Source organism: Grammomys surdaster, unplaced genomic scaffold (genome assembly GCF_004785775.1).
Source record: "Grammomys surdaster isolate TR1022 unplaced genomic scaffold, NIH_TR_1.0 125114, whole genome shotgun sequence".
NCBI classification, from domain to species: domain Eukaryota; kingdom Metazoa; phylum Chordata; class Mammalia; order Rodentia; family Muridae; genus Grammomys; species Grammomys surdaster.
Window position 1 is genome coordinate 622,619 of NW_021620017.1, and position 15,609 is coordinate 638,227.

The 15,609-nt window shown below is 40.8% G+C and overlaps 1 protein-coding gene across 3 annotated transcripts; it reads left to right on the plus strand.

Annotated features, from left to right (window-relative positions):
- The first annotated feature begins 3,252 nt into the window (after window positions 1-3,252).
- LOC114636999 (pulmonary surfactant-associated protein A) lies at window positions 3,253-6,751 on the plus strand. 3 transcript variants are annotated; one of them, XM_028785123.1, is made up of 5 exons: window positions 3,253-3,287; window positions 3,662-4,072; window positions 4,272-4,391; window positions 5,087-5,164; window positions 5,533-6,751. In XM_028785123.1, the coding sequence occupies exons 2-5, from the start codon at window positions 3,841-3,843 to the stop codon at window positions 5,907-5,909; spliced, it is 807 nt and encodes a 268-aa protein (XP_028640956.1). In that variant the 5' UTR covers window positions 3,253-3,287; window positions 3,662-3,840; the 3' UTR covers window positions 5,910-6,751. The 3 variants fall into 3 exon arrangements, with proteins under 3 accessions (XP_028640956.1, XP_028640957.1, XP_028640958.1); XM_028785124.1 differs by having other exon boundaries at window positions 3,259-3,287; window positions 3,878-4,072; XM_028785125.1 differs by having other exon boundaries at window positions 3,259-3,287; window positions 3,881-4,072.
- Window positions 6,752-15,609: the final 8,858 nt, after the last annotated feature.

Below are 15,609 nucleotides of genomic sequence, written 5' to 3' on the forward strand. Positions count from 1 at the left end.
AAGCCCTCTTGAAAGTTCTGTTCATTCTGAGAGAGGATGCGCCTCTGTAATTGATTTGTTACTTTCCCTATCCATCCACCGAAGGCTCTTGGAGGTCTTTACTGTACCTGCGTCTCAGAACCCTCCTGTCCAATATAATGCTTCTTTTTTCTCCTTTGTCGAGAGAGTGCTTTATTAAAGAATAGGATCAAACACAAAAATGCTATTCTGTGCAATGCCTGCAGCAACGAACTGCTTAAGAACTGTTTTATAAATGCAATAATTTATTTTACAAATATAATCACTGAAGCCTGTTGCAATGTTGCTATGGTCAACAAGTAACGGAGCCCAGTTAAGTGTGAAGGTGAATTCTGTATGTGCATGTTCTCTGTCTTCCCTCTGGTCTGCGTTGAGGTACAAAAGCCTGGTGCTTTTGGGAGAAGATGGCTTAGGGGTAGTGTCTGGCACCAGTCTCCATTGATCTTAGAACAGTTATTTTAGGGTCTGAAGTGGAGAGCCACAAGCTTAGATAACACTCTTTTGGGGGCTTCAGGGGTTTTTTTGCTTAAGGACACCAGCCCATGTCTCCAGTGTAGCATATGCTGTGGCATCCTAGAACTTTATAATTCCTGTACAGCACTGACATGTTCACCAGGACCACAGTCGCCCTGGGCCTGGCTGGTACCCCATGATGTAAACAGTGCCACTCTGTTACTCCTGGGAAGAGCGTGAAGGACACAGTGAGTCTCTGCTGGGTTCTTGCTTTCTTTGGAGGTGGTCATATAGGTAACTGCTCAACCACAAACCTATATCCCAGGCCTCCTTTTCACCTTTTTATTTTATTTTGTTCATATAGTCTCTTACTAAGTCATCTAGGCTGGCCTTGAATTCACTCTGTAATGCAGGCAAGACTTGAGCTTCCATCCTCCTGCCTCAGACTCCTAGATTGCTGGTGTTATAGATCTATGCCACCAGATTCATCTACTTCAGAAATATTTAGTCCATTGACATTTAAGTAAGTTGTTGATAAGTAAACTTTTTTTTTGTTTATGAGTTCTTTGTTTGTTTGCTTACTTTTTATTTATTTATATGTACTTTAAAAAACCCCTGCATTGCCGGGTGGTGGTGGTGCACGCCTTTAATCCCAGCCCTTGGGAGGCAGAGACAGGCAGATTTCTGAGTTCGAGGCCAGACTGGTCTACAGAGTGAGTTCCAGGACAGCCAGAGCTACACAGAGAAACCCTGTCTCGAAAAACCAAAACAAACAAACAAAAAAACCCCTGCATTGATGTTTTGCCTGCATGTATGTCTGTGTGAGGGTAGCAGGTGTTCTGCAACTGGACATTACAGATGTTGTAAGCTCCCATGTGGGTGCTAGGAATTGAATCTGGACCCTTTGGAAGAGCAGCCACTGTTCTTAAACTGCTGAGCCATCTCTTGAACCCCGTGATTGCTTGCTTTTTGAGACAAGATTTTATTCTGTAGTCCAGGATTTGCCACAATAGGTAAGACTTGCTAAGATAAACAGCTGCCTTTTTAAATGCATTGACTAGGCATCAGGCTTTTTGTTATAAAAAAAGAATTAATATATATTTTATAAATTCCATCATTCAAAAGCATGTGAGCCAATGGCCTTACATGCTATCCCACTTCCATTATCTAATTCCAGATTTTTTTATCATTTCCCCAAAGAAACCCTCTATTAAGCCATCATTCTCAACTCCTCTCTCCCTTGTCTGTTAGTGCTGACTATTTACTTTCTGTCCGGATGACATGCCAACTCTGGGTATTTAATATAATTAGAATAATTCAATATATTGCTTTTTGTACCTGTCATTTAGCAAAATACTTTCAGAGTTTACTTCTATCCTTTTTTATGAGTTAATAATGTGGTGCCACATTTTGTTTGCTCATCATTGAGTCGATAATAAACATTTGGGCTTTCAATATGAACAGCCGTGTACAAGGTTTGGAATACCTATTTTCAGTTATTTTAGATATACAGGTAGGAATTGAATTGCATTGTAAGAATAATTCTTTGTTTCATGTTTTGAGGAGTTTCCACGGTGTCTTCCGAAATCACTGTACTGTTTTCCATCCAACCAGCAACGTTTGAGCTTTCCAGGTTCGTTGTGTGCTCAGTACCTGCTGCTTGTTAGTTGTAGCCATCAGAATGGCCGGATAGCAGCATCCTATTATAGTGTTGGTTTGTATTTCCCTGGTTGACAGTGGTGTTGAATCCCTTTTAATGTGTCAGTTTGTATGTCTTCCTTGCATGTTTGTGTGAGTATGGACATGCCTGTGGCACTGCACACATACGGTAGCAGGAGGACAACGTTGAGTGTCAGTCCTCACCATCCACCTTGTTTCATACAGGGTCTGCATTGCCACTGAGCACTGCAGGCTGGGTGACAGGAGATTGAGGAGGTTCTCCTGTGTCCACTTCCTGTTTGGACAGAGGACAGCAGGGACACAAGGTGCCGCCTAGCCCTGCTTTATGTTGTCCTGGGGACACAATCCCAGGCCCTCACACTTGCATAGCAAGTGCTTTACTCACTGAAACAACTCTTCAGGCCCCACTTCACACTTCATTGTATTCTGAAAAATATTTTTTAATTCTTCCATTCTTCTTTTTACCTTTATTTGATTTTGTGTGTTTTTATTTTGTAAATGGATTTTTTGTGTGTTTTTGCTGTTTTCTTCCTTTTTTTCTCCTCCCTTGACCCCCATGCCTTTTTATTTAGCCTAACTTCTTCATTTTTTCTTTTCCCTGATCCCCCTTTATTTTACCTTCTTGTTATTATTCCCATTTTTTAAATTAATTTTCAACATTATTATTTTCTTTCTGCTTCTTTCCTGTGGCCATTGGTGATAGAGTAGCTTAGTGTAACTGATTGATTTTTTTTTGTTATAGTTTCATTTGTTCTGATGGTTTGCTTTGTTTTCTGAATGGTAGTAGATTTTCATCAGGACCTGGGAGAGGCTTTCATTTTGTGCTGATACCACAAGTGTTAATTCTGAATAGAGGGTAACCTTGACAACAGAAAGATTCCCTTCCCACACACATAGAGTTTGCCTTCTGTGGTTCTGTGCTTGCCTCAAGGGTTCTAAGTGCTCTTCTTGTTAAGTACTTTGAAGGAAACTGAGCTGTGTACACAAGATGGTTGCTTCCTGCCTGGCCCTCCTTTGTGATAGGGCCTCTGAGGGTGGAGAAAGCTATCAGCCTACATGTCTATAAAGGATGCTGTCCACTTGTCCACTCTGACTTGAAGACAGATATCCACACAGCTTGCAGGCTCTGAGTGCAGGTGAGCTTAGCCACCAGCCCCTGGGTATCCACTGGTGTATGGGTTTCTGGCAGTAAGAGCCACATACTAATTGAGGGCGGACTGGGCAGAGAGGTACTGCTTATGACAGTTTAGCAGGACTGTGAACCATTCTCATTTCTGTTTATCTGAGAACCCAAACAGAATAACTTAAAATATCGAGGGATAGAGTAACCTGGTGACTACACACCTCCTAATAGACAACCCTATTAGAATTGTCTACAGAGCACAGCAGGATTAGCTAAGGTCAGAGAGGTACAGTGAGTTCCCTGAGGCAACACAGCAAAATTATAACAGACAAGAATTTTCAGAGAACTCAGGCCTCTGACTCACCAGAGTGCTCCTCCTCTGTTCAGGGATCTGAAGTCAGAGGCCTGCAGTGATTGGGTTAGACACCAGATGGTGCTGGAGATTTCTGACTAGGAATAATTTGAGTCTTCTTGCTATTCTTGGCTATATCTGCTGGTCATGTTTTTTTGTGTTCCTGGGTCCTACAAAGTGCAGCAGGAATGGGGATCAGAGGAGAGCTGCACTAATGCTACAGATTGGCTGGTGGTCCTTCCCTCCTGCAGGAGAAGCCACTGGTACGGTAGCCATGTCACTAGGTTCTTTGGCCTTCACCCTCTTCTTGACTGTTGTTGCTGGTATCAAGTGCAATGGGACAGAAGTTTGTGCCGGAAGCCCTGGGATCCCTGGCACTCCTGGAAACCATGGTTTGCCTGGCAGAGATGGGAGAGATGGTATCAAAGGAGATCCTGGACCTCCAGGTACTGTATGGGAGAACCCATCCTTAGCTCAGGGATAGGGACCTGTTTTCTGGGTGACCATCTGTCTAGGGCTTTAGCTGAAGGGACTTTTCTGGAGTCCTTAAGCTGGAGCATATGTCTTCAGAGTTCCTGTGGATGGATAAGTGAGTCACCGCATGCTAATAGAGGTCCATATATCTGTGTTCTCTTCACTCTGTAGGTCCCATGGGTCCTCCTGGAGGAATGCCAGGTCTTCCTGGACGCGATGGGCTTCCTGGAGCCCCTGGTGCACCTGGAGAACATGGAGACAAGGGAGAGCCTGGAGAAAGGGGCCTTCCAGGTGAGCAAGACCAGGGCCAGTAGAAAGTAGTGATGTCACATGAGGGATGGAAGGGAGGGTTCGAGACACATGGCTAAGCCTAAGTAAGAAAGTATGAATTTGAAGAGAGAAACCACATGAATGTGAATACCTTATTTCAGAGACTGACAAGCATCATGGCTACTGATGGAGAGACACTTAGTGTCCTGTAGGGGAAGGGGAGTAGCATCAGGAAGCCTAGGGGTCCTTCTTAGAACTGAGGCTCTGGACACTCAAAAAGTAGAGAGGGCTACATGGACCTGGAATCCAGGCAGACAGTGTGATCAGGAATCCCACATGCTGATAGAAGCTCCAGGGTATGGATCAGTATAGTGGCCTATCTGGAGAGTTCAGAGGTCCTCATTGTTGATCTTGGTAGAGTACATGGGAGGGGGTCTTTTTCATAAGCCAGAAAAAGACATAAATGGACATGAAGGGCCAGTCAAGGGATACAGAAAAATAGAACAGGAAAGCTGAGCAGGTTCAAGCTATATTAAGAGATGGGTGTGTATGAGTATGGAAACTCTGCTTCTGGGCTCTTGAAACTGGGCCATGGGCTCTTAGTATGGCATTAGATGACAGAACTTTAGCCTTGCAGCTGACAGAATAGCTGTCTGGTAGCAAGTGGAGCTCTTTGCTAGATTGCCCTCTATCCTGGATGTGTGTGACCTCCACAGGGTTTCCCGCTTACCTAGATGAGGAGCTCCAGGCTGAACTCTACGAGATCAAACATCAGATTCTGCAAACAATGGGAGGTAAAGGGACTGCTTGGGGGGGGGTGTCCCACCAAGCACACTACTCTCAGTTCTTCCCTATAATTTTCAGTACCAGAATCCAGAACATAAGTGCTTAGCAAATGAGTGTGGACATGGGTCTTAGAGAAAGGCTTTCCTCCCGCTATCACTGGAAAGCATGAAAGTATAGATTCTACCAATAAGTAATTGTTAGGTGAATGAGAACAGAGAGATGGATTTTAAAACTAGGCCTGGAAAAGAATGAGAAAACACTGAGAAAAGCAGAGATGGAGAGATTGTGTGTAGAAAGCTTAAGGGTGAGAGCCTAAGTCAGTGGGATAGGTGGAGAAACAGGGGTCCGTGGCTCTAACCCAGACCCCTTTGCTTAGTCCTCAGCTTGCAAGGATCCATGCTGTCTGTGGGGGATAAAGTCTTTTCCACCAATGGGCAGTCAGTCAACTTTGATACCATTAGAGAGATGTGTACCAGAGCAGGTGGCGACATTGCTGTTCCGAGGAGTCCTGAGGAGAACGAGGCCATCGCAAGCATTGCAAAGAAGTATAACACCTATGCCTACTTGGGTGTAATTGAAGACCAGACTCCTGGAGACTTCCACTACTTGGATGGGGCTTCTGTGAACTACACCAACTGGTACCCAGGAGAGCCCAGAGGTCGGGGCAAAGAGAAATGTGTAGAAATGTATACAGATGGGAAATGGAATGATAAGGGCTGCCTGCAGTACCGTCTGGCCATTTGTGAATTTTGATCAAGCAATTAGATGTAAAGATAAAACCTCAAATTGTCTTTAAGCTTCTATCCTGATGATCCATCTGGTCTGTAAGACCCTGCAACTACCTTTCAAGAAAATTTACTTGTGACCATCAGAATTAGAAGCATCCTTAGTCATCCTATCTCCCACATGGCCCCAAACTCTTCTCCATATTCTTTAGTAATCCTGAGTGCTCCCCTAGAGTCTCATCAGAGCATTCACTCAAGGCAGCCACTGTCAACCTTGGCCTTCATCATAAGATGGATGGAGACTTCCTTTTTCCTCACCTTGTCCAGTCTTTATTTATAAATGGTGGCCATGAAGATGCAGCATGAAAGGACCCTCCAAATTACACAGAAAATGCTTGCTCCATGACCCTTCTACCCTTCTTCTGCAACTCAATGTCCCGAGATTTAGAAGTCCAGGTTAAACATAAAAGATAGCCATTGGGGATTTCTGTGAAATGCCTAGTATGTGGATGTAGGCCACATTCAGTGCCATCTGTATCCATGGCTTTCAAGGCAAACATTGTCTCTAAGAAGCCAGACAACCAGGTAGGGCTACAGCACAGTACTGGGGAAACATAACCTCCCTGGTTGGCATGTATGGCCCCCTCTTTGGGACTGGAGGTGCCAACTTGACCTCTTGACTTAACAGCAGCCACCCTGGGTTTTGAGAGAATCACTTTCCCAGTCCAGACCCTAAATCAAGTACTTTCCTGCTAACAGACACAATCTCATTTCACTTTACATCACTGAGGCATTCATGACACTAACTGAACTCTATTTTCTCCTCTTATGAACGCAATCAGCTATTCCATTAAAATCAACTGCATTCCAGGTGTTAGGTTGTCTTCTGGGCTATTTTCTTTGAGCCTATTTCTTCACTATGTGCAAATAAAGTAATCATTACATTTTCCCAACCTACCAAAATCATTACTTATAACAGTTACTACTGCAAAGACTGATCACATGGTTCATACCAAGTACCTTGACAAGCACTGATAACATTTATTATTAGATAACATTTAATCTTTAAGTGTGCCCCAGAACCATATTAGAGGCATGGGAGCTAAAAAGGTATTAGGAAAAACATGACATCCGTGCTGGGGTCAAGGTAACTCCAGATCTGCGCCCGTATGGTCCAGGTTGAGGAGTGACATCATCTTTTTCACTCCTACTCAGCCACTGGGATGATATCTACTGTGCCATGGGTGGAGGTGTGACGGAAGGCACAGGTTTCTATGAGTCATCCTACTCTCAAATGCATGGGATGGATTATGGGATCCACCCTAGTCTCAGCTATGTGGAATGTGACCATGATCCATACTCCAGATATCCATAGGGGTGTAACTATGCCTTGAGGGGACAGCTACCTATATGCCTTATCTCTAGAAGTCTCCTGTGTTCCTCACATTTGATACTCTTCCCATATTTCCATCTTTTCTTGGGCAAAAGGAAGTCCAGGAACAGCCAGTTGGAGAACTGCTATACACTTTCATGAATATTAGCTGCCAAGCTGGTCTTTCCACCTGTGTGCTGAGGACTCAATATATAAGCTGTTGAGGGTTTGCAGAGATCAAAGAGCTAGAAAAAGATACATATTCTCAGTTTTATAGATCAACAGTCTAAAGCTTTAAAAGTTGACATTGCCCTATTTCCTATTAGGTCTATTTTTTTTATGACATTACTTGCTATTGTAACTACATTGTTTTTGAAAACATTTTTCAATTGTTGAGCTATTATTGGTTTGGGGGAAATGATTTTTTAAAAATTGATCATATACTCAATCATCAATATTTTATATACATATATATAAAATTTGAGAATTTCATATGTGTATTAATTACATATAATCACACCCAGCCTCATTTTCTTTTTCTAACACCTCTCAATTTCCCACTACACATCTACCTCCCAACTTCATGTCTTTTTCTTAAACCACTAAATTCATTTAGTACATGTGCTGTCCATGTATGCATGGATGTGGGGCCATCCACTGAAGGCTATAAACATACACATATATGGTCCTAATGTGTCATAAGAGAATTTCTAATACTTCACCAGTGAAAATTTATTGTCACATCTTTCCTGAATAGATGCCTGAAGGGTTCTGAATTCATATAACACAGTGATAGCTGTATATCCCTACTTAGTGTGTCAATATTCACAAAGCTAAGTTATAAAATCAGCCTAAGTGTTCATCAACAGACGAATAGACAAAGAAAGCATGGCATATGTCGAAAATTGAGTTGTATTCTAACATAAAAACCAACAGAATTATCTTCAGGAAAACTGAAGAACTGTAATCAATATATTGGGTGAACTAAGACAGACTCAGAAAAAATGTTCTACTTTTTCTTTTGTGTAAAAACTATATTTAATATATCTCTGTACATTTGTGTACATACCCTAACACATACACACACACACACACAATCAGATAGGGGAGTTGGTGGAAGGGAGGGAGCAGTGGGAGATGGGAAAGAGACCAAGAGATGAACACATAGCAACACACAAATTATACATGTATGAAAATGTCACAGTAAGGCCAATTTTGTATTTTTTAAAATCACATGTTTTACGTTTCTAAGAGATACATTGGAACAATGTAGTGAAGCACCCTCTCTTTCTTAGCTTTCTAAGATTTATTTTCAGTTATTTTTGTAGGGGATAAAATGTAGGCTGCCATGTACTACACAGCCACTAACTATAGCCCTAGTCTACTAAGGTACATTTGTTTAAGTCAAGAATATGTATTTTGAAATTTGTCACAATTCTCTGGCATTTTCTTTGGTCTACTAACACAGAGAAAGTAAAGAATAAAGGGAGCCAGTTCCTAGTCCTGGGTGCTGGTGTCCAGTGCTCAGCTGAGACTAAGAGATACTGAGTCTAAAGACAGACTCCAGGATTGCCACCACTGGGTCTAGAGAGAGGAGCCTGTTCATTAGGAGAGTTACAACCTCCATTTCCAGTTCAAGGAAGAGTAGAAGGAGAAAAGGAAGCTGACCGCTTTTGGGTGACCTCTCAGCTTGCATAGTGAAAAATATCCTTTCCCTTACCTTGCCCAGGAGATCATCCTTCTAATCTTTATGAGTAAGGATACTTCAATTTCCTCAGATTCCCTGATTAAGGTACCACCTAAGGAAGTCAGAAGAGTCATTTCCAGTTCTAGGAGCGGTTCAGTGCTGAACCAGGAGAGGGTCTGTTTTGGCTGAATCATGAGGAAAAAAAGAAATGAGAGGCCTCAACCCTACACAAGGAACAACTGAGGCAACTGAGGAAAGCTGGAAGTGGGAGACACAATCTTCCTCAGAGACAAGTACATCAATTGGTTGTCCAGTGCCAAAAGTCAGTCCTGAAAACATACATGCAAGTAACATTATATAGATTGAGTAGGTTATATTTAGGAATATAATGATAAGTAATAAAAAAGGAGGCCATGTATTTGAAGAGCAGGGAGGGGTATATGGGACTGTTTGGAGGGAAGAAGGGGAAGGGAGAAATATTTTAATTATATTGTAATCTCAAAAAATGGATAAATAAATAAAAACTACCTAGTAACAGGCATCAAAAAAATAAAACAGAAGAATGGAGGAAATTGGGAGCTATACAATGCTCGGACAATGTGGTCTCACCTCACTGCTAGAGAAACCTTATGGGCTGTGTGAATGCCAAGACACGGAAGCGTCATGTCATTTATTCACTACATACGACCCCAGTAACAAGACACTGTGGACGTTCACACACAACTGATGCCATGCTTTGGTGGGAGGCTCTCACAGATTCTTTTTTCCAAAGGTACTAGTTCCCAAGAGGCACTGTCAGAAGCCACTGAACAATCAGACATAACCAGTCAGTGTGTTCTGGGAAGCAACAATATCCTCACTGTCTAGTAATTCTCTGTAAGGACAGACATGTCTCACCTCTAGATCAATGTTCTCTTCATCTTTCATGTAACCTAAAGTAACACCCGTGTCTACAACTTCATGCCACCGTCATACAAACCTAGAAGGAGTGAGGAGATCCTAGACTGACTCTTGTGTTACCCCCTTGGCTATCAGACAATGAAACAAAGTATCCCAGTAGATTAGAATTTCCTCCAGGAATCTCATGTTTGGAGAAAGAAAAGGGTGGCCTGATGTTAGCCAGAGGAGAGATTTGCTTCCCCAAGAGGAATTTCACAAAATTCTGACAAGTCTTGACATGAACTTAGAGAAGAGACTAGAGTCAAGATGATTTTGGATTAAAGATGAATGGGACCATACCTTGACTAGGAGTGCTTGGCCATCATAATTTTTAAATTTTAATCTTATACCTGGACCCTGAAAATAGACTTAGGGATCACCGGATCTCTTTGTCCCTATTTCTAATATGACTATATTGAATAAATCTCCCTTTTCTGTTTTTTACGATTAATTTGGCTCTTTCACTTGGCTTACTGAGTATGGTAAATGAACCTGACTTCTTTGGTCTGCCAGGGATATAATCTCCAAACTAATATTAATACCAATAATAGTCACATATGCAGAAAATAGGCCTCAACTTACTCTTTATTTTAAGAAACATCAGCTTCAAACCCTGCCACCACTTTTAGTTGCAATGATGGATTGAATGTAAAATAAGAAATCTTAATTACAAACATAGGGACAAACTCATCGAGGGTATGTTTTAAATCAAACCCAGGAGTCTGGCATTGCAACAGTCTTTGAGGAGAGTATGTATAGAATTTGAGACCTTGTAGCACTATTGAGAACAGAGCAAGCTTCAAGTGTTAAGCTTGTAAACATTTGAATTGAGAATTTTAGCAAAACTTTATGTATATTAATTTAATGTATTATTTTGGTTTATTATTTTTTTTAGCACTGAGCCATTTTTGAATTTCTGAATTATGCACATGCGTTATGTTGGAACTCCTGCTCATCCCCTGTTCAAGCTTCAAAACCCCATCTGCCCTTCTTCTCCCAACCTTGCCCATAAGAGAAAACTCTCCTGCCCACTTGGAGAACGCTTCAGGCTAACATGTCATCACACCCTATCTCCACATTTCTGACAACCCACCCAAGAGTCTCCACCCAGGGGCTCAGTTTTTGACCATGTGTGAACACAATTCCAGCTCCTAGCTGGCACACCATCACTCCTCACATAAGCTCTATAAAACCCCGTTGCTTTAGCCCAGATGTTTGACTTCACTGATCTCCACCTGTGAGATTGGTGAACCAACCTGAGAGTTGCCTCCTAATAAACCTGCTTTTATCTACTTTTAATCTGGTCTAATCTGGCCTATGTCTGTGTCACTAAGGAAAGAAAATGCCTATCAGCCTGGTAGTTAATATTCTCATGACCTTTGCTCTGTGCCAGGGACTCTAATCTAGATGCTATTACTCTTTTCAATTATAAATTAGAATATTAGCTGGGTGGTGGTAGCTCAATGCCTTTAATCCCAGCATTGGGAGGCAAAGGCAGGTGGACATCTAAGTTCAAAACAAATCTGGTCTACAGAGTGACTTACAAGACATCCAGGGCTACAAAGAAATTGTGTCTCATAAAAGCCAAGAGAGAGAGAGAGAGAGAGAAAAATGCAAAACCATCACCAACTACCACCAACAAAAAGATCCATAAAATAGAATACTGAGGTACATAAAGGTCAAAAATATTTACCAGTTCTCACACAGCCAATTTGTAGACAAATTCCTGAGGCCACACTATAGGTGTGCTGCTGGACTCTAGTAGTGAGTTTTCAAATTATGTCATTTTGTATTTATATTTCTACATACATACATGCACACATAATACAAACATGTATACATACATACATACATACGTACATACATACTTTGATGTTTTGAATGAAAATCCCCCAGAGGCTCATAGGGACTGGCTCTATTTGGAGGTGTGGCCTTTTTGGAGGAAGTATGTCACTAGGGATGGTCTTTGAGGTTTCAGATGGTTATTTCAGGCCCAGTGTCTCACTTTCCTCCTGCTATTTGCTGATCTAGATGTGGAACTCTCAGCTCTTTCTCCAGCACCGTGACTACTTGTGTGCCCCCATACTTCTCACCATGATGATAATGGACTAAACCTCTAAACTATAACACAGCCTTAATGAAATGTTTCCTAAAAGAGTTGCTGTGGTCATGGTGTCTCTTCACAGCAATAGAAACCCTAACTAAGATACATACATATACACACACATATTCTTTAAGATTTCTCTTCCTCCTTGAAGGGAGGAAGTTTCTTTGTTGGTATCAGAAGGAGAGGATATGAGGAGGAGGGATAGCTAATATGAAGGATATTTGAAAAAATTCATATGGAAACTTACTGTTTTATAAGCTTCATATATATTCACATAAGAGAGTTTAATTGGGCTTATCCTACACAACAGGTAACGCTCATCTCAAAAAACAGAAGTCATAGGTTTCCAGGTAAAAACCCAATGGCAGATGTGTGATACTTCTCTTCAGGTTCTTGGTAACAGGTGTCCCAGGGTCATCTAAATCAACACAGGCTATTGCTATTGCTCTTGCCTGCCCACCAGAACTTGATAGTAAGATCCTGTTTGCTGACAACACTACATACCGTGACCAGAGGACATGGATACATTAATTTCGTATTGAGCAGAAAGCATTCTCAATGATAGCTAGCTTTCAGAGTACCACAATGTCCTAGGCAGGGTACTGAAAATGGGAGGAAATCATTAACAGTATTTACCAGATGTAAACTCTGTGACCACAATAATGACTGGAGTAGAAATATAAACCCACAAGTACAATAACAGCATGAAAATTAGTGGGACAATCAACCACTTTTTTATTGGATTTAAGGCCTGCTCTACAGGCAGAAACATATATCTGATACTGTAAATCTAGCTAAGAACCAAAGGCTGGGTGTTGTGGTAAATATCTAATGGGGGTTTCTATCCCAACTTAGATCATTCAGCTCCCAAATAAATGACGCAAACCTTTATATTTATAATAAGCTTTAGCATCACTAGAGCTGGGCAGATATCAACTCTCTGTGCTATTTGTATACTTCCCTGTCTATAACCCCAAGCTATAACTTGTCATGTTATGCCTGGGATACACTTAGTCCAATGGGCCAGCCCTCATGACCATGTTTTAATAATTCACCTATCTGATGAATTGTCTTCTTCTTTCTCCTCTTCTTTCTCCTTGTGATCTCTGACTCAGACCCCAAGCCTGAAAACCAAAGCCCAGCCTACTTCTCTTCTGCCTACCTACAGGCTACAGGCATCTTTATTGACCAATCAGGAATAACTTGTGGGACAACGTTACTTCATGTGCATCACTTGGTGTACATGAAGATCTCTTGATCCCTCAGGGCAACCAGACCTTGGGGGCCAGTATTTAGCATTACAATACATAGCAACACACCAAACCTCAACAGTTGGGGAGTTTCTAGGTTCCACAGGTAAATCTAGTACTATGATTATGCTAAATGGACATAGTATCAGACTTCCTTTTAGATTCATATCTTTTCACAGATAGATTAGTGCAGCGCTTGGACCTCATCAGTGAAATTTCTTTGTATGGTGGATGGTGATTAGCACAGAAAGTCATAACTGGTCAAGGTGCTAAGAATAAGTGTTCCTGATCATAAACATGACATCTATATTTGACATTCTTTCCCCAGTACTCAGAAACTAGTACAGAAAAGGGGCTGCAAATATTGCAAGAACCTGATGTCTGGGAGGACTGGAGTGAAAGAGTGTTTTCTGGACGTGATAGAACTGCTGTCCTCAACTCACAGCAGCTGTGGTTGCCTGCATAAGACTTGTGGAAGATCAAGCCAGTCAACATTCTAGCATCAGCTGAGAAAGGGTCATGAGATCCAATTCCTAACTGAGGAACTATTGATAATTGGTGTTTCTGGGGAAGAATAATCAGTTTTCTTTAAGAATACGGCTTTTGGTAGAAGATTACATTCCAGTGGGTAGCCCCACACTCAGGAATAGATGGTCAGCACAAATTAGACTTGATGGGTTATTAAGAAGAAGGAGTAGGATGAGGAGAAGAAAAAGAGGAAGAAGGAGAAGGAGAAGACGATAAAGACTGAGAAATTGAAGGGTTAAGGAGTTAAGTGTGGCTCTGGGAAAAGATAGGAAGAGGAGGATCAGGAAGAAGGGTAAATATAGTAAAAATTCTATTTTATAAAATTTTAAAGAATTAGTAAAAATATAAAGATAAATAAGAGTTGTCTTCATTTGTGATGAACTTTTGAGTTTTGATTAACTGTATTTAGCTAATCATTTGAGTACAGTTTCTTTTTGATTCCAGCCACTTATAGGAGGAAGAAATGATCTCTAAAGATTTAATAAAATGCATCTTAAAACTTTACTTCTTGATAGTGACTTTTTATTTAGTCTAATGAAATAGATAGTGATATATATATATATATACATATATATATATATTCAATAATTTATGATTGATAATGTATCAGTCATTCTAACAGTCATTAGGATAACTTAAACATTTTTTTTCGTTTTTTGTTTTGTTTTCTGAGACAGTGTTTCTCTGTGTAGCCCTGGCTATCCTGAAATTTACTCTGTAGACCAAGCTGGCCTAGAACTCAAAGATTCACCTACCTCTGTCTTCAGATTGCTGGGATTAAAGCTGTGTACCACAACTGCCCAGCAACTTAAATAATTTAAAATTGCCTTCTAATAACAATTTTATCTAGTTTTCAGATTGCCATAAGGTCTCTTGAACATATCATAGATTTAACTGCCCAGCAACTTAAATAATTTAAAATTGCCTTCTAATAACAATTTTATCTAGTTTTCAGATTGCCATAAGGTCTCTTGAACATATCATAGATTTATATTGTTAACAATATCTGTATCAGCATAACATTTTGTTTTCTTCCTGATTTGTCTATGTATTATAGTGTTTCTACAGTCATTGGTATTAACACCTATCTGACATGTCAGATATTGACAAAATAAGTCACAATCTTGAAAGCTTACAACACAGCACTCATTTTTCTTTCCTGTACTGTGTGCTGAGCTTTGAACATATTGGTTGAATTTGCCTGGGCTCAAGTGCTGTGCCCAGGACATCTAGGTGAGTTTGTATCTATTCTGTCCATGCAATGATTCTAACGGCTATCAGCAGCATGGTCTTCCTAGGGCTGAGAAAGAAACACAACAGGTCATATCTAACCAGTGAGCACTCTTGAGGCTGCTGCTTCCTCCCAACCTGCTCAGTCATAAGGCCAAGACAAACATCAAAGGGCTGAATGTTTACTCTCTAGGCTCAAGTGGACCCTTCTACAAAGCGCTTTAGCAAAGAGCATGAGCATGTAATTCTATAATAAGAAATAAGCAAACATATGGAAACAAGAATTCCAACCACCAGAAATGTCTGCCAAATATTTATTTACTTATATAACCAATTTATGTTTTATTACAATTTCTGGATTTTTTCCTTACTTTAGTTTATTAATGTAATCATTATTTCTTTTGTTTGTTTTTTGGCATAGATCTTAATATGCAGCAGAGGAAAGCCAGAAACTCACTGTACAACCCAGGATGGTCTCCTATTATACTTCCAAGGATGATGGTGACTGGCATGTTCCACTATACTAAGGCAGATCACAATCTTTTTACTCTTTTCTTGTTCACAAATATTCCTCTCTCTCTCTCTCTCTCTCTCTCTCTCTCTCTCTCTCTCTCT